Source organism: Hyperolius riggenbachi, chromosome 2 (assembly GCF_040937935.1).
Source record: "Hyperolius riggenbachi isolate aHypRig1 chromosome 2, aHypRig1.pri, whole genome shotgun sequence".
NCBI lineage: Eukaryota > Metazoa > Chordata > Amphibia > Anura > Hyperoliidae > Hyperolius > Hyperolius riggenbachi.
In genome coordinates this window covers 376,005,895-376,031,502 of record NC_090647.1, presented here as the reverse complement: position 1 = coordinate 376,031,502, position 25,608 = coordinate 376,005,895, and the positions used below count along the sequence as shown (strand labels likewise).

The following is a 25,608-nucleotide window of genomic DNA, read 5'->3' as shown; positions in this document are numbered from 1 at the left end:
TCAGAGTGACACGCGCGCGCGCACAGAGGCTGAGTTTAAATAACAGCCAGAAGTGAGTCAGCTGACCAGGCGGGTCAGCTGACATTTTCCACAACTCTCATTGGTCCAGCAATTAGGGAGGTCCTGGAAAGGTCCTTGTGTATATATACTGCTGGCTGTTCACTTGCTCTTTGTCTGGCGTTGCGATCACATATGTGGGAGCACCCAGATCCGTAGTCAGATCTGCAAGTGTGCCGGGACCAGCTGGAGCTGTAATCCTACACTTAGCTAGATTCTGTTGATAGCTAAAGTACTAGTTTGATTGTGATTATCTGTTATGACCTTTGCCTGCCTTGACTACCCTCCTGAACTCTGATCTTGTACCTCGATATTTCTGATACTCTGTTGCCGAACCCCGGCTCATTCCTAGACTCCGCCTCAGCCTCCTGATTCTGTACCTCGATATATCTGATACCCCGTTGCCGAACCCTGCCTGTACTTAGACTCCGCCTTTGTCTTCTGATCCTGTACTGTATCTGTCTGTGTGTGTACGACCTGGCTTGTCCGACCTCGAGAACCGACCTTACTGTTAGAGGCGGTTCCTCGCTCTGTTAGCGACCCTTCCTCCTGAGGGTTACTTTCAGACATCCTTCCTACTGTCAGTCTGACTCCTCCCGTCTTGGAGAGCTCAGGTCTGCGGAAGGAATCTGTGCAGTACTCCTTGCTGCACTGAGGCCTAGTCCTCAAAGTGTTACTGTCACACCAAACACTACACTCTACTCAGGTGAACAGAGGTTAGCTAGTATATCGGATTATCGGTGATACTGCAGATCACTTATAATCTGGTATACATCTGTATTCCCAGTGATACTGCAGATCACTGGTAATCAGATCCTCTCTGTGCTTCACCGATCGTTACAGAACGCCAGACCAATAAACAGATGGACGCACGCGCTGACCCTCTGACCGTGCTTGCCACTTCGGTGGATACTATCCAGCAAGCACTGGGCCAGCACAAAGCTTTAATTGATGCCCTAACAGGCTCTGTGCAAACCCTTCAGACGTCAGTTGATTCGGTGCGATCCTCTCCTAGTGATGACATACGGATGCCCCTACCAGATAAATTTTCTGGCCACAAGTCTGACTTCCGGAATTTTAAGAGTAGAGTGTTGTCATACTTCGAGTTGAGACCCCGATCTTTGGGGACTGAGACCCAACGGGTCATTTTTATAAAACATTGTTAACCGGTGACTCCCAGACCTGGGCATACAATCTGCCTCCCACTGATACAGCTCTGACCTCGGTAGAGGAATTTTTTAAGGCCATGGCAGTCATATACGACGACCCTGACCTTGCGGCAACCTCTGAGCGGAAGCTCAAACTTTTGCGACAAGGCAGAGGCTCAGTCGAGGATTACGCGGCAGAATTTTGCAGATGGTCAGTCACTGCCAGATTTGACAATTTTGCCCTGATGGATTACTTCTTGTCTGGGTTGTCGGAGGAGGTCTCCGATCTAATGTTAACTTTGCCCGAGCCCAGGACAGTCGATGAGGCCATCACATCGGCCATTCGAGTCGACCGTCGATTACGCCATCAGAGGCAGATTCGGGGCAGTCACCGTGTCAGGGTGACATCCTATGCGGCACCCTCCGCTGCACCCTTAGTAACGCCATCTCCGTCTGTCTCATCCCCTCCGGCCTTGCCTCCACCCGAACCTATGCAGATTGGTCGATCGAAATTGACCCAGGTGGAGCGAAGGCGGAGAATGACGGAACAACTGTGCCTATACTGTGCAGAAGCAGGGCATAGGGTGCGAAACTGCCCGAACAAGTCGGGAAACGAGTTTGCCTAGGAGTAGTGGGGGGTGACACCCTAGGCACACCATTTTCACCCCTTAAAGAAAAGAAATTGCTTCTCCCCTGTACAATTACATGGGAGAATAAATCTGTGGCCACTGAGGCTTTTATTGATTTGGGCTCAGCGGCCAATTTTATGAACTTTGAGTTTGCTCAGGAGTTGGGTATTCCTCTCACCCCTGTGAGATCCCCCATTCAGGTCACGGCAGTAGACGATTCCCCTCTGCAACGGAATCATGCTCTGTCACAGACTCCGGAGGTGAAGGTCACCATAGGGGTACTGCATGGGGAACAATTATCGTTTTTTGCATTGCATATGTCTACCTCCACTATTATCCTAGGCATGCCGTGGTTGCAACTCCACTCACCTCAAATAGACTGGGCCACGGGTCAGTTAACCACTTGGTCACCTCGTAGTTTTCAGCGGTGTTTGGGGAAGTTGACCTTAAGGCAAACCAGAATTCAGGTGGGAGGGGTACCAGACCAGTACTCTGAATTTTCCGACGTGTTCTGTCCCAAGGCAGCAGACAAATTGCCCCCACATCGCCCTTTCGATTATCCCATTGATCTTCGTTCAGGTTGTGTACCCCCCCGGGGTCATTTGTACAATCTGTCAGGGCCCGAAAAATTGGCCATGCAGGAGTACATCCGTGAAAATTTGGCCAAGGGTTTCATTCGCCCGTCCCGGTCGCCTGCTGGAGCAGGTTTCTTTTTTGTTAAAAAGAAAGACGGAGGCCTGCGACCCTGCATCGACTATCGCGGTCTTAACAAGATTACAGTAAAAAATCGCTATCCGCTGCCACTGATAGACGATTTGTTCACACAGATTACAGACGCTAAGATCTTTTTTAAGCTAGATTTGCGGGGCCTGTACAATCTGATGCGCATAAGAAAGGGCGATGAGTGGAAAACGGCCTTTAATACACCAGACGGGCATTATGAGTACCTGGTGATGCCGTTTTCCAGGAACTCATTAACGAGGTATTCAGGGAGGTGTTGGGGAGATTTGTTCTAGTTTATCTAGATGATATCCTTATCTTCTCCAACAACCTCTCTGAACATAGAAACCATGTGAGGTTTGTTTTGAAGCAGTTAAGGCAGAACTCTTTATACGCAAAGCTTGAAAAGTGCATCTTTGAAGTAACATCTGTCGCTTTCTTGGGGTACATAATTTCCACCACGGGCCTGTCTATGGATCCTGCCAAGGTCTCCGCTGTTCTGGAGTGGCCACAGCCGGTTGGGTTGAAATCCCTCCAGCGCTTTCTTGGCTTCGCCAACTATTATAGAAGGTTTATAAAGGGGTACTCCACGGTCATTTCTCCCCTTACCAGTCTCACTAAGAAGGGGGCAGATACCACTCACTGGTCTCCTGAGGCTTTACATGATTTTGCCACCCTGAAGGGCCTATTCTGTTCAGCACCCATCCTCAGACATGTGGATACGTCTTTCCCGTTCATTGTAGAGGTGGATGCCTCGGAGGTTGGGGTGGGGGCTGTGCTGTCTCAGTGGTCAGGCTTGCAGGGTAGAATGCACCCGTGTGCTTATTTCTCTCGCAGGTTCTCCCCTGCAGAGAGGAATTATGATATTGGCAACAGGGAGCACCTGGCCATTAAATTGGCTTTCGAGGAATGGCGACATTGGTTAGAGGGAGCTGAGCATACCATCACGGTTTACACCGATCACAAAAACTTAGAGTACATCGAGGGGGCTAAGAGGTTGAGCCCTCGTCAGGCTCGATGGTCGTTATTCTTCTCCAGGTTCAGTTTCATTATTACGTACACCCCGGGAAGCAAGAATGTTAAGGCGGATGCTTTATCCAGATGTTTTGAGTCAGAGACAGCACAGCCCTCCGTTCCAGAGACCATTATTCCCCAGAGGTTGATACTGGCAGCCACTGGAACTTGGGAGGATTGGGGGGAGACGTTGGCTCCCTTTCAGCAGGACATCCCGGAAGGGAAGCCCGCAGGGGTCCTGTTTGTTCCTCTGCCATTTCGCCTCCAGGTTCTTGAGATGTTCCATGCGCATAAGAATGCAGGGCATCCTGGGGCATCTAGAACACAGGATCTGGTAGCCAGATGCGCCTGGTGGCCTTCCTTGGCAGCGGATTGCAAGGAATACGTGAAGGAGTGTGTGATATGTGCCAAGAGTAAACTATCCCGGCTGGCACCTGTCGGTACTTTGCAGCCTTTGCCCACCCCGAGTGAGCCGTGGACCCACCTGTCCATGGATTTTGTGGGTGAGCTTCCCAGATCTGAAGGCATGGCGGTCATTTGGGTGATAGTCGACCGCTTTAGCAAAATGGCCCATTTTGTGCCTTTGAAAGGACTCCCCTCGGCTCAAGAATTGGCCGAGTTGTTTATCACTCATGTCTTCCGATTACACGGCATTCCCGAAGACATAGTTTCAGACAGGGGAGTCCAATTTGTCTCACAATTTTGGAGGGCTTTTTGCCAGCTCATGGGCATGGGGCTGTCTTTCTCGTCTGGCTATCACCCACAGACCAATGGCCAGACTGAGAGGATAAATCAGTCTTTAGAGCAGTTTTTAAGGTGTTATGTGGCAGAGGCGCAGGACGATTGGGTCAGATTCCTGCCCTTCGCAGAATTTGCCCAAAATAATTTAAAAAACTCGTCCTCCGGATTCTCTCCTTTTCAGGTAGTGACGGGGAGATCACCCAAATTTTCCCCATTACCAATAGCCTCCACTCTGTTCTCAGCCCTGGAGGCCTGGCAAAGGTCATTTAAGGACCTTTGGGGGACGGTAAGAAGTAACCTGGAGAAGGCCTTTCTGAGTCAGAAGGGTCAAGCTGACAAGAGACGGTCGTTGGAGTGGAAGTTCCGACCAGGAGACTTGGTCTGGGTGTCCACACGTCACTTGACCCTAAGACAACCTTCTAATAAGCTTGGTCCCAGGTTTGTGGATCCATTCCCGGTTGCCAAGAAAATCAACGATGTTACTTATACCGTCGATCTTCACACTAGCATGCGGGGGGTAAGGTCCTTCCACGTATCCCTTCTTAAACCAGCAGTCCAGGTGGGTCCCACTCCTCCTCCTCCTGTCTTGGTAGATGCCCAACCCGAATATGAGGTGGAAAAGATTCTAGATTCACGCTCTGTACAGAACTCGGTACAATATCTCGTACACTGGAAAGGGTACAGCATTGAGGAGAGGCAATGGGTACCAGGGACGCGCATGCATGCAGACGAATTAAGGAGAGAATTTCATGCCTTACATCCCGAGAAACCTGGTGGGAGTTGTCCGGAGTCCACTCCTCGGGGGGGGGGGTACTGTGAGGAAACGCGGAAAAGCCGCCGTCTCTCATAGTAAGGCGGCTGTTTCCGCGTCCAGCAGGGCGTCACAACGCGGAAAAACCGCCGCATGCCGCTTAGGCAGAGCGGCAGAATCCGCATTGGGAACGGCGGAATCCGCATTGAGAACGGCGGAATCCGCATTGGAGGCGGCCCCCGCAAGCGGTTCACAAGATACATTGCAAGACAGTACTGGTGTGGCTGGGACTGATAGTCCACCAAGGCTCAGAGTGACACGCGCGCGCGCACAGAGGCTGAGTTTAAATAACAGCCAGAAGTGAGTCAGCTGACCAGGCGGGTCAGCTGACATTTTCCACAACTCTCATTGGTCCAGCAATTAGGGAGGTCCTGGAAAGGTCCTTGTGTATATATACTGCTGGCTGTTCACTTGCTCTTTGTCTGGCGTTGCGATCACATATGTGGGAGCACCCAGATCCGTAGTCAGATCCGCAAGTGTGCCGGGACCAGCTGGAGCTGTAATCCTACACTTAGCTAGATTCTGTTGATAGCTAAAGTACTAGTTTGGTTGTGATTATCTGTTATGTCCTTTGCCTGCCTTGACTACCCTCCTGAACTCTGATCTTGTACCTCGATATTTCTGATACTCTGTTGCCGAACCCCGGCTCATTCCTAGACTCCGCCTCAGCCTCCTGATTCTGTACCTCGATATATCTGATACCCCGTTGCCGAACCCTGCCTGTACTTAGACTCCGCCTTTGTCTTCTGATCCTGTACTGTATCTGTCTGTGTGTGTACGACCTGGCTTGTCCGACCTCGAGAACCGACCTTACTGTTAGAGGCGGTTCCTCGCTCTGTTAGCGACCCTTCCTCCTGAGGGTTACTTTCAGACATCCTTCCTACTGTCAGTCTGACTCCTCCCGTCTTGGAGAGCTCAGGTCTGCGGAAGGAATCTGTGCAGTACTCCTTGCTGCACTGAGGCCTAGTCCTCAAAGTGTTACTGTCACACCAAACACTACACTCTACTCAGGTGAACAGAGGTTAGCTAGTATATCGGATTATCGGTGATACTGCAGATCACTTATAATCTGGTATACATCTGTATTCCCAGTGATACTGCAGATCACCGGTAATCAGATCCTCTCTGTGCTTCACCGATCGTTACAGTCTGCAAAAATCTCCAGGAACTTTAAAGCCCTGTGTAACCCTTCCAATGCTGGTCTAGTAAAAAAAAAATGCTGGTTGCATATAATATACTGTATATAATGTTTTAGAGCAAAGTTGAAATGCAGGGTTATATTCCGCTTTAACTAATCACTATTTTATTTATAGTAATATTACAATAGTGCAGTTTTTGTACAGTGTATGCACTTGTGATATTTACAGCACATTTTTAAACTAATGTTTTATTATTCGACAGAGAGCAATAATAAAAAAAAAAAAGTAGCATTGACAAGATTCGAACATGAAAATGAATTTTTAAACCCATCCCCTTACCACTATGCTACAACAGTAACCAGTATTTGGTATAGCTTCCCTGGCACCATGATTTACTTTCTCCAGCAAAACACTACCTGTGCGCCATAATGTTACAATTAGAAACAGTAAATAGCGTTTTGCATTGCATTGAATGGAGGCACCATTTTTATCCTGCAGGGCTGTGCGCCATTTTGGTTTGTTTTCATCATATTGCTCCATTATTAACTTCCCATCCTGGCCTCTGCTATATGCCACGTTGGTTGGTTCAGTTAAGCGTGCATGCAGCACCACAAAAGCAAACCTTACAGACCTGTTAGTGCTCAATCTCAGCAAACGCGGCCTTCAGTCTGGCAGTGTGAAGCGGGCATTAGCCTTACATTACCACCCTGGATATTTAAAAGCAGTCCTTTATTCCTCAAATTTAGGAATGTACTGGGATTTCTGCCCTTTGGGGATTAAAACCAGACTCTGCGTCAACTCCATAATTTTTGGTGGGACTTTTGGCATGGATCCCCCTCCAGCATGCCCCTATCCAGGGGTTAGACCCTTTGAAACAAGTTTTCCATCACTTTTGTGGTCAGAAAGAGTCCCTGTATGTTTCTAAATTCGCCTGCCCATTCAAGTCTATGGGGGTTCGCGCGCATGCAAACTTTTTCCGGAAGTTCGGATTTAACGTTCGCGAACAGAATTTGATGATTGCGACATCTCTATTAAACACTTCTTAGAATCAATTCTGTGCAAATATTTTTTATCATCCCACCCCATTCCATGGCAGATTATATGAGAAACTAGGAGCAAGGTGAAAAGGGCATCTATAGCTGATATTTATAGGCAATTAGTAAATATTGGAACAAATAGCCCTTCCTTCATCTGGTGCCAGCACCATGGAATATGTTGGTGATTTATAACTGGAAATAAAAACTGAAGCTAAACTCACAGACTGCTGCTGGATAGTATCAAACTTGGCTAGGAAAGGGTGTAGAAGCTTGATTTTCAGTGAGAAATGGAGAGAAGTACAATAAAAAAAATTATACAAGGAATGCAACACTTTTAAATGTTAGATCAAGCCCAATAAATAAAGTAATGGTTGTAAAATAAAAACATTAAAAACAAGAGTTAGTTATAAGAATGAGTGAGCACAGTTTTGTGAGACCTGCCTATGTCTGAGAAGGAGGTGATGGCAATGAGAGTTAACTGACCAAAGTGTCTGCCTCTTGGCATGATGCTCCACATTGTGCCCTATTCTCCTGATAGTTCCTGTTTTGCAGTAAAAGTTCTGCCTGTGAAAAGGGAAATATTGGAAGGATGTAGTGTACAGTGTGGAGCACCATAGCAAGAGGCAGACATCTTGGTAAGTTACCTATCTATCACTGCTATGACCTGCTTCTTGCAAAACTGTGCTCGCTCATCTGTAGTACGGTATTCTACACACTTTGGAAGTGAGAGAAAATAAAAACACCCATCAAAACAAATATAGAATTGAATATTTGTCACAGCTAAAAGGGCATTTTAACTAATTGAATCCAATTGAAATTCCCCTGCCATGAATCAGATAAAAAAAAAGGCTTACTTGATGTACATATACAAAATGGCCACAGAAAGATATAAGGACAAAAATACATGATCGCTTTTCAAAATCTGAATTCAAATCTTTTTAGATCACAGTAAACTAGCAGATTCAAGAAAAACTTTTTTTTAAGTGTTTTTTTTTTTAACCACTTCAGCCCTCAGTCATGTTTCACTTTATGCATCCGAGCAATTTTCACCTCCCACTCATTTGCCTATAACTTTATCACTACTTATCACAACGAGCTGATCTATATCATGTTTTTTTCCGCCACCAATTAGGCTTTCTTTGGGTTGTACATTTTGCTAAGAGCTACTTTACTGTAAATGCATGTTAACAGGAAGAATAAGAACAAAAACGGAAAAAAATCATTATTTCTCAGTTTTCGGCCATTATAGTTTTAATTAATTGAAGTAAATATTTACATTTTTCTTATTGTAATTTTTTTTTATTATTAAGCATTTTATTTGGGTATTTTTGGGAGGGTGGGATGTAAATAGTAATTTTTTATGTAAATGTGTGTTTATTTATTTTTTTTAACATGTAGATGTAGTCTTACTATTTGGCCACAAGATGCCAACCATGACTTTGCTTACATTACGTCACTCTAACCGTAACATGTATGCTTAGAGGGACGTAGGGGGGACGTAAGAGGCAGAAAGAGCGAGGCTTCCGAGAGAAGCCGTCGCTTTTTCTGCTGGGGAAAGGGATCAATGATCGGACACCATGTCCCGATTCATTGACCCCCTGGCTAATGAACCGTGGCCCAGGAGTGTACGTGCACGCGTGTGTGATCGGCCGCTGGATCGCTTAAATGGTTAACTGTAAAACATGGATTTCAGCTGAAAGAACTTAAGAGCTCACTGAAAGCTTTACAAAAAATATATTCTCTTAGAGGTAAAACATGGAGACAAAGGTCCACAGTCTGGGATGGACCAGTAGTGACATATAGCTTGGCACACTATGATTTTCTAACTTAAATATTACTGTTTATTAGAATTAAAGTTGTACTGGCCATTTTCCAAACTGGTTGCAGTTGTTGATCTTCGGCAAAAAAAAAAAAACAACAACCAAAACTCCCGTTTCACTTAGATTTTTACTATCAAGAACTTTGGTCAATCTAGCCATGTTATTGTATTTTACTGTTCAGTCTTGTGTCAGTCTAATAAAACCTTTTTACTTTTCAAATGCAAATTCATAAAACAAAATGATATTAAAAAATGTGTTAAAACAGATGCTGATCTAACAACATAAACATTGATCAGTTTCACCTTCCTGCTGAATATGTTGACAAAGCACTCATTGGTGCATCCACCATGACTTACTCATTGACTTTTAATATGTCTACTCCCAGTTTGTAAATTTGAAGCTTAGTTATATAGTATAGTACAGTATTTATAGTTATGGTTATAATGGTCAATTGAGACTATAGATCACTGCTCCATAATTGCCGTAATTACGATTACGATCATTATCCTTATTACCAATAGAAATTCAAACTACGTTAAAAAGAAACACATGTACGTCTGAACGTCTCACTGTGTATATTGTGTGTATATACAGTGTATATATATATATATATATATATATATATATATATATATATATATATATATATATATATATATATTATATATATATATATATAATATATATATATATATATATATATATATATATATATATATATATATATATATATACACTGTATATACACACAATATACACAGTGAGACGTTCAGACGTACATGTGTTTCTTTTTAACGTAGTTTGAATTTCTATTGGTAATAAGGATAATGATCGTAATCGTAATTACGGCAATTATGGAGCAGTGATCTATAGTCTCAATTGACCATTATAACCATAACTATAAATATATATATATATATATATTTTAACAGTAAGTAAGTAATTGATGGCTCATTTTATGGCTCTGCGGGGGAAACTTACTTTTTATTTGTATGTTTACATCTACTTTATATTTTATACTATTTTGCGATAGTGGTCCTTTAACTACTGTACGACTGTGCCACGTCGATTGACGTGAACGGCGCGGCTCCCCCAGAACCGCGTAACGCCAATTAGCATCAAGTCCTGGGGGTGTGTTTTGATGGGGATCGCGCATCCTCGCTTGAATGACAGAGCTCTGCTTCGTCATCAGTTTCCCAGTGGCGATTGCCACTAGGAGACTGTTAGACAGTGAAACCGCCATCTATTTACAGCTGTGTCACTCGGCTGTCCCCTGGGGAGGCACAAGAGCGATTGGCTCTCATAGGCTGGTGCCTATGACAGCCGATCACAGTGATTGGCTGGCAGGGGGAGGTAGGGAAAAAAAATATTAAAAAATAGGGAAATTTTATAAAAATAAAACAACAAATAAATATATAAATAAATAAACAAACAAACATTCCAGCAGGAATCAGAGCCCACCAACAGAAAGCTCTCTTGGTGGCCAGAAAGGGGGGGATCACTAGTGTGCTGACTTGTATGGCTCTGCAGCGAGCACTGAAAGCTGAAGAGTCCAAATGAGCAAAAAATAGCCTGGTCACTGGGGGGGGGGGGGGGGGGGGGGTGTAAAGCCTGTGGCCCTTAAGAGGTTAAGGCAACTATTTATGCTTTTTAAACTGTTTTTTTTACAAGTGTTGGTTGAGTGGGGGGTGCTTTGAAAGTGGAAGGGATTAATTATATTAATTTTCTAATTATAATGATTATAATGTATGGGGTGTGTGTGTAATTTTTCTCGTCGCTACTAGATGTCCATTCATTTTAGGCACTGCAATTTGTTAGGGGAATGTTTGTTCCTCTTCCCCAATCATGGATCTCCGTGTCCCGACGTACCGTAGCGGTGGCATGCGCATGCACGGCTGCGGAGGCAACCAACGCATTAAAATGCCTTGGAGCCATTAAAAGGCTCCAACAGGATGCTTTAATGTGACGGCTCATCAGTAAGTGGTTAAAGAAATTGTGACTGCAGAGATACCCTTAAAGTTTCAGAAGTGTGCCTGCCATTAAAGTCAATGCGGCTCTTCGTGAATGATCAGTTCACAAGTGTTCAGCAAACATGCGACATTCAGCCATCTTTAACCTCCTTGGTGGTATTCACAGGCAGAGCTCGGGCTGACTGACACATGTCAGGAGCGGTAAGCCCGAGCTCTGCTCATGTAGGCTAAAATCAGTGGCTGCAGCTAATTCCTGGGTCCCGCGCACGATCAGCGCTTGTCAGCGGGACCCAGGCTTCTTCCCCCCCGGCCACCGGAGTCCGCATTACCTTTTGATCTTCCGGGACCCGGCGGCCCATTAGCTGGGAGGATCGGCGGTGCGTCGTGACGTCGCGGGCGGCGAGAAGTTATCGGGGAGGGAGGCTGGAAAAAGTGCCTGCAGCCACATCCTGGGTCCCGTGCGCGATCAGCGCCTGTCAGCGGAACCCAGGCTTCTTCCACCCGGCCGCCGGTGTCCCCATTACCGCTCTGATCCTAGGGGACCCGGCGGCCAATTAGCCCAATAAGCCGATAAGCGGCAAGTGACGTAGGGGCAGTGTAGGGTCACAGGGGAGGGAGGGAGGGGAGGGAGTATAAAAGAAAAATAAAATAAACAGTTCTGATTGGGCCAAAACAGCATTGTATTGGATACAATGGGATTTTGTATCCAATCCAATGTTGCCTTTTGCTTCCTGGATTGCTGAGAGGAGTTGTGGCTGTTGAGCTGGAGAGGAGCTGGCTGTGAATTGTAAGTGCTTATCTTATCTGATTTCTGCCTACCTGTTACCGATTTTTGCCTGGACTTTGACTATTCTTTCTGCCTTCTGCCTGGATTTGATTAATTACCCGTTGCCGATTTTGCCTGGACTTTGACTACTCTTTCTGCCTTCTGCCTGGATTTTGATTGATTACCCGTTGCCGATTTTTGCCTGGACTTTGACTTCTCTTTCTGTCTTCTGCCTGGATTTTGATTGATTACCCGTTGCCGATTTTTGCCTGGACTTTGACTACTCTTTCTGCCTTCTGCCTGGATTTGATTGATTACCTGTTGACGATTTTTGCCTGGACTTGGACTACTCTTTGCCTGCTGCCTGCACCGACCTCTGCCTGGATTTACTATGGCATCATCCTCCAGAAGGCATCTCACCACGGAAACGCTGGCGGAGTAGGAGGACAGCGATCTGCAGTCACTGGCGGACTCCAGTGACAGCGACGCACCTGGGGATCTGTCATCCGACCCAGATAGCGACAGCGACTCCATCACCAGCGAAGTTAGTGATGTCCGGGTTTGGTGCCCCATCGGCCTTTCTCAGGCTCCGCCACCGCCCCCACGTTTCCTTTTTACTGGGGAGCCTGGCCTGAAGAAGGAGTGCGAGTGCAACCCCCTGGCATACCTGCAGCTTTTCTTCTCGGAGGCAGTTATTGAGAGGATAGTGGAGGAGACTAATCGCTATGCCTCCCAACAATTGGCTACTCCTCAAGGACCCTTTTCCAGAAGCAGGACCTGGGAGCCAGTAACAGCAGCCGATATTTGGCTGTTTTTGGGCCTGATCATTCTGCAGGGAGTGGTGGGGAAGCCCCTGCAGAAATGGTACTGGAGCACGAATAAGATCATTGCAACCCCCTTCTTCGGTACAGTTATGTCCGAGTACCGTTTTTCCCTTATAATGAAATTTCTCCACTTTTACAACAATGAAACTTTTGAGGAGTCGACCCACTCTGCTTTAAAACTAAAAAAAATCTGGGAGGTCTACCAGATGGTGGTGGAAAATTTTAGGACCACGTATGTGCCACAGAGGGACATCAGCGTGGACGAGAGCCTGATGGCCTATAAGGGGAGGCTGAGCTGGCTCCAATATATTGCTTCAAAGCGGGCCCGCTTTGGGATAAAATCATACACTCTATGCGAGTCAAGTACCGGATACATCTGGAATACTATTTTGTATACGGGAAAAGGCACAAAATTTTGTCCCAGGTTTAGCGAGTTTGGAGTGGCGACATCGTCTGTATTGTCCCTTCTGGAGCCTTTGTTGGACAAAGGCTACTGTCTTACCACAGATAATTTCTACACCTCCCCTGAACTGTCTGAGATTCTTATAAAGCATAAGACTGACATCTATGGCACTGTTAGGCCTAACAGGAGGGAGATGCCGTCGGCCTTTGCCAAGCAGAAGCTGAAGACTGGGGACATAGCTGCTTGGCAGAAAGGGAAGATGTTAGCCCTCCGGTGGCGGGACAAAAAAGACGTCTGTCTCCTCTCTACTGTTCATGACACCTCCACTGTCCCCACCAGAATGAGAGGAGGAAAAGATATTGTAAAACCGCATGTCGTGGTGGACTATAACCACACCATGGGTGGTGTGGACAAAGCTGACCAGGCGGTGACCTTTTATCCTGCTGTCAGGAAACAGCAGAAAAAGTATTATAAAAAGATTTTCCGGCACCTACTGGAACAAAGCATTTGGAATGCATACATTCTGCACAAGCAGGGAAGTGACAGGCCAGTGACGCACGCTGAGTGACTTCATCTGGAAACTGTGCGAATGTATCTGTCTAAGGTACCAGACTGCATCGAGTTGGACGCCGTGCCTCTTATGTGGTAAATCCGGAGCGCCTCACTGGCCGCCATTTTATGGAATACATTCCACCAACTCCCAAAAAAATGCCCCAACTAGGACATGTCATGTGTGCTGCAGCAAAAGAGACGAGAAGGGGAAAAGAATCAGGAAAGAATCACGATTCTACTGTCCAGACTGTGATGTTGCCCTGTGTGCAATTCCTTGCTTTAAAATATACCACACACGGGAGGTGTATTAGGAGTATATATGTACATACTGCATAATATGCTGCCTTATTTATACAGTTTTATTTCAGATTATTAATAAATGTATTTACTTCAACAATTTTGTGTTCCTGACTTTTATTTATATGCAGAATGTCTACCACACTTTTATTCTGATGTATTTTGGTGAGTTAAGACTTAAAAATCAGAGGCGTAAAATTCATGAAAAAAAATGTACCGCTTTTGACTCCTAATTCCTGACAGAAATGCACCGCCAAGGAGGTTAATGTCCACAGTTAGTCACCAATCAACGCTGCCTTGGGAATCATCTGGCGCATGATTGCATGCATGTGCACACACACAAAAGCATGTGCATGTGCACAAGGACTTATGGGAGCATATGCAACCGCAGGATTGGGCGCCTGTGCTTACCATAGACTGATGGAAATTGCACGAGGTCTATTGTTAGTGAGGCACATGTTAAAATACATATTATTGGTGAAAAATAATCGGTGGGAAACTGTGGGTATTTTCTGTGATGCTGAAACAATTGTGGAATTCTCTCTGTGATCAGCGCACAAGACGTGCGCTGACACTGCGGAAATCCTCCACAAGCGTGTAATTTGCGGGAACGCAGCAAAAGGTGCAATGCACCTGTAGAGGGAAATTCCTGTCGACAGATGGAGCTGTGGAGTGCAGAGGAACGGCTCCTCTGCCCTACCACACACGCCAGACAGGAATTGCACGAAGGGAAGAAACGCAGGGCAAGATAGCCCTGAAAGAGAGAGATCAAAGTGACAGAGGGTATGTGTGTCTACCAAACTAGTCGCCACCTTGCGACGATGAACACACAACCATAAAGACAAAGTGAGAAGGCAATCGCCAGAGATGGCGATTGCTAACAGCGACACAAGACCGAATAAGCACAGTTGAGGAATGTATGTATGTCCACCAATCTAGCCGCCAACCTGCGATGGTGGACACACAACAGAAGAAACCAAGTGAGAACGCAATCGCAAGAGAAGCGACTGCGGAAGAGAAAGAGCACAGGGACAGATTGTATGTGTGTGCACCAAACTAGTCGCCCACCCGCGACGGCGCACACACAACAGCAGATAGGAAACAGGAACGCAATCGCGAGAGAGGCGATTGCCAGAGGTGACACAAGGCTACAGCAAGGCAGAGCATGAGAGTAGCAAAGGCACAGCAAATCATACAATAAGGAGATAAGGAAAATAACAAACGCTAGCTAAACGCGAACACCGCACTCATTCGCAACAGTGCACGCGTTTATGCGTGGTCCCCACGTGATAAGCACAACAGAGACAAGCATGCCTAACTAACCACCGACAGACAAACACGAAACAGAGGACGCGAGCGCTTGCTTAACGGTTACCTCACCAAGCCTCCAGCAAGCGTTCGTAGCAGACAAGACAGACACACGAAAACATGAACACGCGAGAGATAGGATCCACAGCACTAGCGAAAGAGGCTAGTGCGATCCAGGAAGACAGATCAGAAGGGGCTACCAGTAACAACCGCTGTTCCGGTTAGCACCCAGACACACAGAGCGATTTCCTGTCGACCACCGCTGGGACAGGACAATCGCAACAGACAAACAAAACAGATATGCAATCCTAACTGCACTAGGGAAACTGCCCAGTGCAGTTCCAGGAATTAATCTAGGCTAATCTTCAACAAAGAGCAAGGCTGACACTTCAGGCGAGTGTTACACAGGAACTAAAGGTGCGTACACACGTCAGATAAAAGTCTTTGGAAAATGAAAGATCACAGACCAATTTTACCCCCTTTCATGTAGTATGAGAGCCATACCTACACAGTTTATTCTATGGAGCTGAACTCCCCATCAGCTAAAAATCTTTGCAAGAGGCTGCACACAAAGATGCTGTACACATTCAACAGATCAGTATCTGCAAAAGATCTGTTCCTGCAAAAGATCCGTTCCTGCAAAATGCATTCATAGTCTATGATATCTGCAGATCCCATACACACCTTGTTTAATAGACATTCATCTGCAGATCGGACAATTATCTGCCGATCTGAAGATCCAACCTGGTGGATCTGATCTACAGATAATTGTCCATTAAACAAGGTGTGTATGAGGATCTGCAGATATCATAGACTATGAATGCATTTTGCAGGAATGGATCTTTTGCAAGAACAGATCTTTTGCAGATACTGATCTGTTGCATATGTACAGCGGTCTTTGTGTGCAGCATCTTGCAAAGATTTTTATCTGATATGGAGTTCAGCTCCATAGAATAGACTGTGTAGAGTATGGCTCTCATACTACATGAAAGGGGGTAAAATTGGTCTGTGATCTTTCATTTTCCAAAGACTTTTATCTGACGTGTGTACCCACCTTAACTCTTATGACCAGCAAAGGACTCTGGGAAACATAGCTCTTTATACTGCCAGTCATCAAAGGAGGCAGGTAAGGGATTTGCATAACGAGTGTATGCAAATTCCCCAGCAGCAGAATAGACCAAAATCTTGTAATGAAAAAACAGGTCTCTCTTGCAGAGACCTGCAGCCCACAGACTAGGGGAATGGTCAAACAGCTGTCTGCCAGTGCATCCAGCTGGGCGGATCATTACAGATGCAAGTGTTGTCCCAGCCTAAAAATGATCACTGTTACTGGCTGTAACAATGATCATTCCCAAAAGGCATGCACGAGAGCACATGGTCTACACATGCACACACATAAATGCATGTTCATGCACACAGGATGCCATAAGCCATAAACGGTTATGGTGCAATTTCAAGGACATGACATTAACACCCTTGTCCCATTACTGGCAGGAGCACAAGACTTCAGTATAACATCCAAGTGGCAGAACTGGTTAAAAAATAGATTTAAAAAAATTGCATTAACATGGAACAAGTACAGCATCCTCCAATTTGCCCTAACAACAGTTTTTTTTTATTTTCTTTTGTAAATATACATGTATATACAGACAGTCCTTACAAAGGACCCCAGTTACAAAATTTCAAAGATACTGTTTCTGTTTTGCAGCAAAATCCGCTTTCTTTTGACAATATTTTTTCTCACTGTTTCTCAGTTTTTATCCCTTACAGTTTTAAAATAAGTGCTGAAAAGACATCGGATACATGGCATTACTATCAGAACCAGCTAATGTAACAATACACCTCTGACTGTTAATAAATATGTGTTTGGTAATAGCAAATCACAATAAAACCGTTAAAAAAGTCAACCACTAATTACATAAAGAATAGATGGACACTTTAAAAATCCAAACATTCATTTTTTTCCTCTAATATGAGTTTGTTACATTTTTAGAAGAAATTCTTTATGCTTACTTTGATACTACATTTTTGAGTGAATATACCTAATTAGTTTGTTTACAACAACTATTCAGTAATATCAGTAGACAGATTTTCTTTATGACCCTTTGTTTAAAAAAGAGAAGTAGGAGAGCATGGAGAAAAACAAATCCTCTGCATAGAATGTTTATAGAAGTTGAATGGGGAATAATACAGTACATGTCAGTACCTTTAAATTCATTCCCAGATGTGGAGGTAGGTATAAATAATCTTGATATGTATTTTATTCCTTGACTTGATTTCAATCCCTAACAAATATGAAGTGCATATAATTGTCTCTACTTTTCTTGCAAACCCTGCATGGTTGGTTAATACAGTGAGTATTTTCTCTATTCTAAGATATATTAAATTTGCAGTACAGTAGCAAAGACTCACACAGGGGCCTTTTACAAAGCTTGGGCATTAATCTTGAATGGTATTAGAAACATCCTGAACATAGGAACATTAAAACAGACAGACTAATCCCTTAACAAGTCTAAAAGTGCAGGTGAAAATACCAGGCAGAGCAGGGACAAGGTCCTCCAGCACCCAAGGCTGAGACACCAAAGTGCGCCCCTCCATCCCTCAAACCTCAGCTGTCACACACGGATTGCTATTAGACTAAGAGGCGCCCCAGGGCCCACAACCTCCCCAACACCTTAATATGTAGTTATCTGGCTTGCAGTCACTGCCATGTAGCCCCTTTTCTTATTTCTTTCTGATTCATACACAATTAGGAATGACAGCTGAATGAATTGTGCGCCCCCTCCTACACTGCGCCCTGAGGCTGGAGCCTCTTCAGCCTATGCCTCGGCCCGGCCCTGATACCAGGGGTTGAAATCAGACTGGCATTTCTGATCATTTTTTTTTTCCTTTTATTTCTTTTGTGATTACAACCAGCTGAGAAAAAAAAAAATCTGGAATAGAACAGAAACATAGGGAAACATGTATGGTGGTTGGAAAGCTTAGAGGATCAAGAACTACAATAACAAATATGTGTTGATGGGTAGTTATTCTTTGAGTTGGTAATTGTTGCATTAATCCAGATATACCGTAAATATAGCTTTGTTGAGAAGCATTAGGGATAGCATAACACGTGTTAAGTAATCTTTCACCAGAAAGGACTGCCTTACAACGTAACTTAAACAATGCTAAATGCTATTTTACATCTATTATACCACAGCTGTGCTATCCACTTTATTCATAAAGCTGCGATGTGACAGATCATATCTGTTTACCAGTATTACCTTCCCATTTCAAGATGGCAAAGTGTAGTCATTCAACCAGGACTGCAAAGGACTCCCAGCCAAGGGACTGATGCTCTGTCACACCTCAACCACAAACTGAAAGTGACTACAGTTGTGGAGAACCCATACCTGTTTATCACAAACATGCATTTTTTTCTAGAGGAAACTTGGTCTTTCTTTTTATTTTACTTGATGTTTGCTTCAATGGAGGTGCTATATAAAGCGCCACACTGCAAATAATAATAATAATAATAATGATACCATGCAAGTTATTTAAGGTGTCCATACATTAGTAGATTTGATGCCAGAACGACCGTACGATAGATCCCTCTCTAATTGAATCTAATCATCGAAGAGGAATCTATTGCCTGCCAATACACTGAACACAATTTAAAATAGATTTAAGCGAGGGGCGTGGCCAAACTTGGCATGTGAGCGGATGTGTGATTCCTGAGCTCCTCTCCTCGTCTGTCTTTATCCGCCTTCATCCTGCATACCCTGCCCTGCTACTCGAGCAAAATACACCCTACCTTGTTGCTGAAAGGCTGCTGATCCGTGAGCTACCAAAATGGGCCCAAAAAACAAGGATAAGGAGAAGGAAAAGACTGTAGGACAAATACCGACAAGCAGTGCAAGATGGCTCCCAAGATGGAGCCGGCCACGAGGAAGGGGAACAGGCCGAAAATCCTGAGACTGCTCGCATCCTGGAGGCTATAACTACTCTGCAGACATCCCTCACTGACTCTCTCACGGCAAAGGTGGAGGAGGTCCGCACCGAAATCCAACTGCTACGTGCGGATATGGGCAATCTGCGGGAGCGAGTTATGGCGGCGGAACAGCGTATCTCACAGCTTGAAGATGATACTAAGCATATCCCCCGCGAGATTTCCTCCATGCAAAACCAGATACGCTCTGTTGTAACACGACAGGAGGACACGGAGAACCGGCTACGCCGCAACAATATCAGGTTAGTGAACCTCCCTGAGAACATTGAAGGGGATCAACCTGAACTCTTCCTAGAAAAGCTCCTAATTGATCAATATGGCAGAGAGGCCTTCACTAGCGCCTTTTCCGTGGAAAGAGCCCATCGCCTGCCCACGTGCTCTAAGTTACCCGGAGCGCCTCCACGCACCTTTATCGCTAGGATGCTTCACTACAGAGACCAGGACACTGCCCTTCGTTTAGCGAGAGAGAAAGGGAATATACAAATCGATAATGCCTCTGTCTCTCTGTTCCCTGACTTTGGGCTAGAAACCCAGAAGCAGCGAGCCACTTTTCGGGATGTGAAGAAAAAGCTTAAAAACCTTAATCTGCAATATGCCATGTTGTTTCCCGCTCGGCTGCGGGTGGTCTCGGAGGACAAGACCTATTTCTTTGAAACGCCACGGGAAGTAATTGATTGGCTAGATACCAGATCTGCTAAGACCAGGGCCTAAGTGGACTTAATCTGTTTACTGCGCATTAAAATACCGCTTCCGCCGAAAAGACAGTTTTCTTTTTCCCTCCCTGGATAGAGGCTTAACTGGACTCTTCTTTATTGAATTTTTTATTTTTTCCCATTTTTCTTTTCTCTAAATGTGATACACCCTAATGTCTATAAAGCATATCTGTGTCGCTCCTAACTGCCCTATTTTTGCTATGGCTGACACCTACTGAGACACAAACTTTGGAACGTAAAATCCTCCTTTTGCTACTGCTTCATGTTGTCCTACAGCCTTCACTGAATGCACCGAATATGATCCTTATGAGCTGCATCATCATACACCCTGTTATATGCTGTGTGTGCAACTCTTATACTCTATGCACTCTATCCTCTGCCTATGGAGTAATGCATATTCCATCTTCTTTCTCCCCTCTCCTTCCTTCTCCACTACCTGCTATATCTCCCCATATTCTGCTGTATTATATGTATACAGATCTGTAGTGTATGGGCTCTTTAATGTGTCTGGTACTGTTGCAGATTAAATGCTGGGGAGCACGCTTTTCGCCCTCCGCCTACAATGTTCCTAAGGTTACTTTACTACCCCCTCTGACACTTAGCTGGTCGCCCTTTATCTAAGAGATCATATTCTCTGTGAGAGTTTTTTTCACCATCCAGGTCTATACCCATGCTACGTGTCAGAAGCGTTAAAAAGATAATGTTCCGGCCTAGTTTTAAAGGCAAGGAGCTATTTGTATATAGTTATCCTTTCATCTCAGCTATGTTGTTTAATCTTTTATGTCACTGTAGTGTGTGCATGTTAGAGATCCTCCGCCTGCTACACCATAATGAGCACCCGGAAGGTTTCCTTCCTTACCTGGAATGTCAGGGGTATTAGGGACAAAGTTAAGAGAACAGCAATACTAAATTACCTCAGGAGGATAGATGTGGATATCTTTGCACTACAAGAAACACACCTTGATGAACCCCTCCGTCGATCCATATATAGACCTTGGATTGGCTGGTGCTATCAGGCTTTCCTCAACTCTCAATCTCATGGGGTAGCTCTAGCCATCTCTAGGCAAGTACACTTTCAATTAATACAAAGTATGATAGACCCCGATGGCCGGTTCATTTTTCTGCATTGCTTACTATTTAATTCACCTACATTAATAGTAGCATTATATATTCCTCCACCCTTCCAGTATGAGATAATTAATAAAGCCTTAGCTTTCGTCGCTACTTATCCAGATCTGCCCTCCATCTGGCTTGGTGACTTTAACTATATGCTTTTTCCTCATCTAGATAAATTTCCAATAACCCAGCAGCCACAATCCCCCTCTAGCTGGTGCATATGCTTGGTTTGGTATCTGTGGTTGATGTGTGGCATAGTAAACACCCCAATACACCAGCATATTCATGCTACTCTGCCACACATCATACCAGGTCAAGGATTGATTATGTGCTGGTCAGTGAAATCCTGCTGCCTAACTGCATTGAAGCTGAATATCTTGTACCTGTTTTATCAGATCATGCACCCTGTAAAGCAACCTTTAGATGGATTTTCCCGCCCAGATCTGATTTATGGAAACTTAGTCCATACAGGTTAAGCAGTATCTCACAGGAGGCACATGTCTTGCAATCCATACATACATGTATTGAACAGCAATGTAAATCCGTACAATTTACATCCACCTGGAGTGTCACTAAGATGTTCCTTAAAGACCTTTATCGCAAAGAAATCAAGCGAATTAAATCTAATAATGCAGCATCGGTACAATGGGCGGAGAGGAAATACCGAACTGCAGAAATAGAATACTCCCGGTTTCCCAACCCTGTAACAGAAATGGAATTTAAAGCTAAGTTACGCGAATATGAGAATCTGCTAAAAGAAAAGGCTAGCAGGAAAATATTGTATGCACGCCAAGTTTGGTACAAGATGGGTGACCAATGTGGTGCATTACTCGCAAAAATATCTAGACAACGTGAAGCTCCCCAAGTAATTACCTCAATACTAGATGTCAATGGTCAAGAAACAACTGACCCGTTGGATATTTTGTCCAGGTTCTTAGGATTTTATGAGAATTTATACACTAAACAAAAGTCAAAAAATGCCCATGAGATCACAGAATACCTAGCTAATATCCCCATCCCTCAACTCACTGAGTCACAGGCACAATTGCTCGATGCACCAATCTCGATTGACGAGATATGTGATGCTATTTCCTCCTTCCCTTCCTCGAAGTCCCCTGGATCTGATGACCTACCCATAGAGCTATACAAGTTGTACTCTAAAGATCTAGCACCCTACCTTCAGCGCTTATACCAATCTGCGCTTAATCAAGAAATACTCCCATACACCATGAGAGAGGCAGTAATCTCGCTCATACTCAAACCTGGGAAAAATCCCGCTGAGTGCGGTTCTTACCGACCGATATCCGTCATTCAAAATGACACTAAAATTCTTGCGAAAGTTCTTGCCCGCATATTAAACACAGTCTTTCAATTCTTAATACACCGGGACCAAACAGGCTTTGTCCCCGGCCGTTCAACGGCATTAAACCTCTGGCGCCTTTATCTCAACCTGCAGGCTGAACACTCTAAAATTGGTACGCGAGTGCTAATATCTCTAGATGCTGAAAAAGCATTTGATACCATAGAGTGGGATTTTCTGTTGGCGGTTTTGAGACGTCTGGGGTTTGGGGAATCTTATATTAAATGAGTGCAGCTGTTATATACTAAACCGGTTGCCAGAGTTAAGGTCAATGGCTGGCTCTCCTCCACCTTTGAACTGCATAGGGGTACTCGCCAGGGGTGTCCCCTTTCTCCACTCCTTTTTGATCTTGCCCTGGAGCCACTAGCCACTTTAATTAGACACATCCAGGGATTAGGGGATGGGAGAAGGGAACTTTGCATGAAAAAATCATCTTATACGCAGACGACATGCTGTTATATTTATCTGATCCTGGAGACTCATTGAGCAATGTCCTCTCCACCATCACGGATTTTGGTCATTTTGCCGGTCTTAAGATCAATTGGAACAAATCCTACCTAATGCCCATAGATGTATTTCCCCCTACACAAGAGCAGATCAAACCTCCACTGCAATGGGTCAGTTCGTTTAAATATCTGGGAATTCTAATTTCTAGGTCTCCCGCAGACTTCCTCAAGATTAACCTTGAACCACTGCTAAGTGCGGTTTGTGGAAAGTTGAGGGCATGGGAAAAGCTTCCTCTCACTGTTGTGGGTAGGGCTAATCTGTTTAAAATGATGATACTCCCCAAAGTTCTCTACGTAACATGGCATTTTCCTATATTTCTCTCACCTGCTGTTTTTAAAAAACTTAATTCTACTTTAACTCAGTTTATTTGGGCCAAACAACGCCATCGATTGGCAATATCCACTCTGCAATGTCCAAAAGATGTAGGTGGGATGGCCCTCCCCAATTGCTATATATATTATCTCGCAGCACAGCTGTCACACCTGTATAACAGCTTTCGTGAGGACAAGCCATTAAAACAAAACTTGTTGTTAACCAACTTACCCTTTGTGAATATTGATCCCTTATATAATTTGCTTAAGGGGATAGCTGGAATACCTAATTTCAGGTCCCTACCTGTCACTCTGAAGCAGATGTTTTGCGTTTGGGAACGCTCACATAAACTCCTTAAAGTGAACCTCCGGACTAAAAATCTACTTAGCAGAACTGAAAAGGCTTGGTGTTTCTTTAACAGTTTCACAGCATCAGAACTTTGTTTTTCTTACCAAAGCATCATTTTTAGCTGCATTTTTGCCTAAGCTCCACCCATCAAAGAAAAAAAGCCCGGGTTTTTTTTCCCTGATGCTGTGCAGAGCATGATGGTATTTCCTATGTTGTTATTCACGTTGCCTAGCAACTGGGAGAGGTGCTCAGGACACAGGACAGTTGGAACTTTGTCTCATGCTCCCTGTCACCTCCTTTCAACCAAAAAGATGGCTGCCATCATGAAATCAAACATTTGCCTGTTCTTTTAAAACAGGGTGGGTAAGAGATTATATTACCTATCTATTTTAATTAACATAACTAATGTAACTTAATAACAGTATGTTTGTTTAGGCTGGAGTTCCTCTTTACGCTTGATGCTAAACCTAATCAGATACCAATATGAGAGAATGCTAATTTTAAAGAATTTATGAAACTACCTGATTTTACATATTGGGTAAATAAAGGAATTGTATACCTACACCAAATCATAGCTGACGGAAGAATGAAATCCTTCCCTCAACTTTCCACAGACTTTGATCTGCCACAATCTGCCTTTTACAAATACCTGCAATTAAGGCATGCTTTCTACACTCAACTAAAAGACATACCACCCTCTCCAGTAAACTCTGACATATTAGGAATTATTTCCGGCCCGTCTCCTAAACAATTGATCTCCTTATTATATCACTCTCTGGTGTTACCCACTGCACAATGCAAACTTAACACCAGACGCATAGCATGTACAAATGATGTAGGTGAAATTGAGGAGGAAGAATGGGAGGACACTCTTGAGAAAGTTGTAAAGGTCTCGCCACATAAACCAGACAGGTTGCTGTACTTATATATCCTGCACCGTGCATACATCACACCAATTCGCTTAGCTAAATTTAAACCAGGAGCGTCCACATACTGCCCCAAATGTGTTACTGCACCTGGCACCTTTTTTCATTTAATATGGAGTTGTCCAAATGTTAACTTATACTGGTTGCAAGTCGTTAAATTCCTCAATGATCACATGGGTTGTCCAATCGAGTGTGACCCCAAATTATGCTTGCTGAGTATCTTTCCTGATTCCATTACTGATAAATATACTAAGTTCTTTTTACTTGAACTAATGCACATGGCTCGTAAGTTACTCACCAAGCATTGGATTGCTGCAACTGTACCTACATGTTTGGACCTTATCAGATCTGTCAACCAAGTCCTCCCACTCCGCAAGGCTGTGTATCAGCGCAGAGGTGCTGAGACCAAGTTTAATAAGATATGGGCAACCTGGCTCTCCTCAATTAGAACTAGAACCTAACATGCTTACTTCCTAACCTGACTATCACATACTACTTCCGAGTATGCTCTGTTTTTTTCTCCCTACTGGCAGGGGATCTCTACTCTATACCTATGACTTTATAACTTTACATACTATATATAATATGTACTTTCTATATTCAAAATATGGAATAAGCCTAGACTCTGTCAAACAATTAGCAACAATGCTGATATGTTTATATGTTCGTGTTTGCTGTTAAAATGTAACATCTGCCACAGCTTTATTACATTTATGGATGATGTAACAACGTTAACCTATCATTTACCTGCTTCAATAAAATGTGGTTTGATAAAAAAAATAGATTTAATCAAGACATCAATTGGAAATCCTCCTGCTGCCACCCCCAAGTGTATGTGTGTGTGTGTCCATGCCAGTGTGCAGTATTTCTAAGGGTGCCCATACATTATTTGATTTTTGCATGCCGATTGACCTTTCATTCATTCAAAAACAAAGACATCCTGTCAGGATCTCTCCTGTAGCATGTTCTGTCAGTTGCAGTAGAACTGCAACAAGGCAGTTCTGACTCATCTGCTTGCATTCAGTTGCTCAGTTTGGATTGCATTTGCAATAAGTCTCATTGCCAATTGCAATTACTCTGCAGTTCAGAGCAGCTCAGTATG

General features: G+C 44.2%; 1 protein-coding gene across 1 annotated transcript; it reads left to right on the top strand.

The window, feature by feature from the left end:
* The first annotated feature begins 1,971 nt into the window (after nucleotides 1-1,971).
* On the top strand, nucleotides 1,972-13,647 carry LOC137545105 (piggyBac transposable element-derived protein 4-like). The gene is made up of 2 exons (XM_068266217.1): nucleotides 1,972-2,112; nucleotides 12,295-13,647. Exons 1-2 carry the CDS (start codon nucleotides 1,972-1,974, stop codon nucleotides 13,645-13,647), a joined length of 1,494 nt encoding a protein of 497 aa, XP_068122318.1.
* Nucleotides 13,648-25,608: the final 11,961 nt, after the last annotated feature.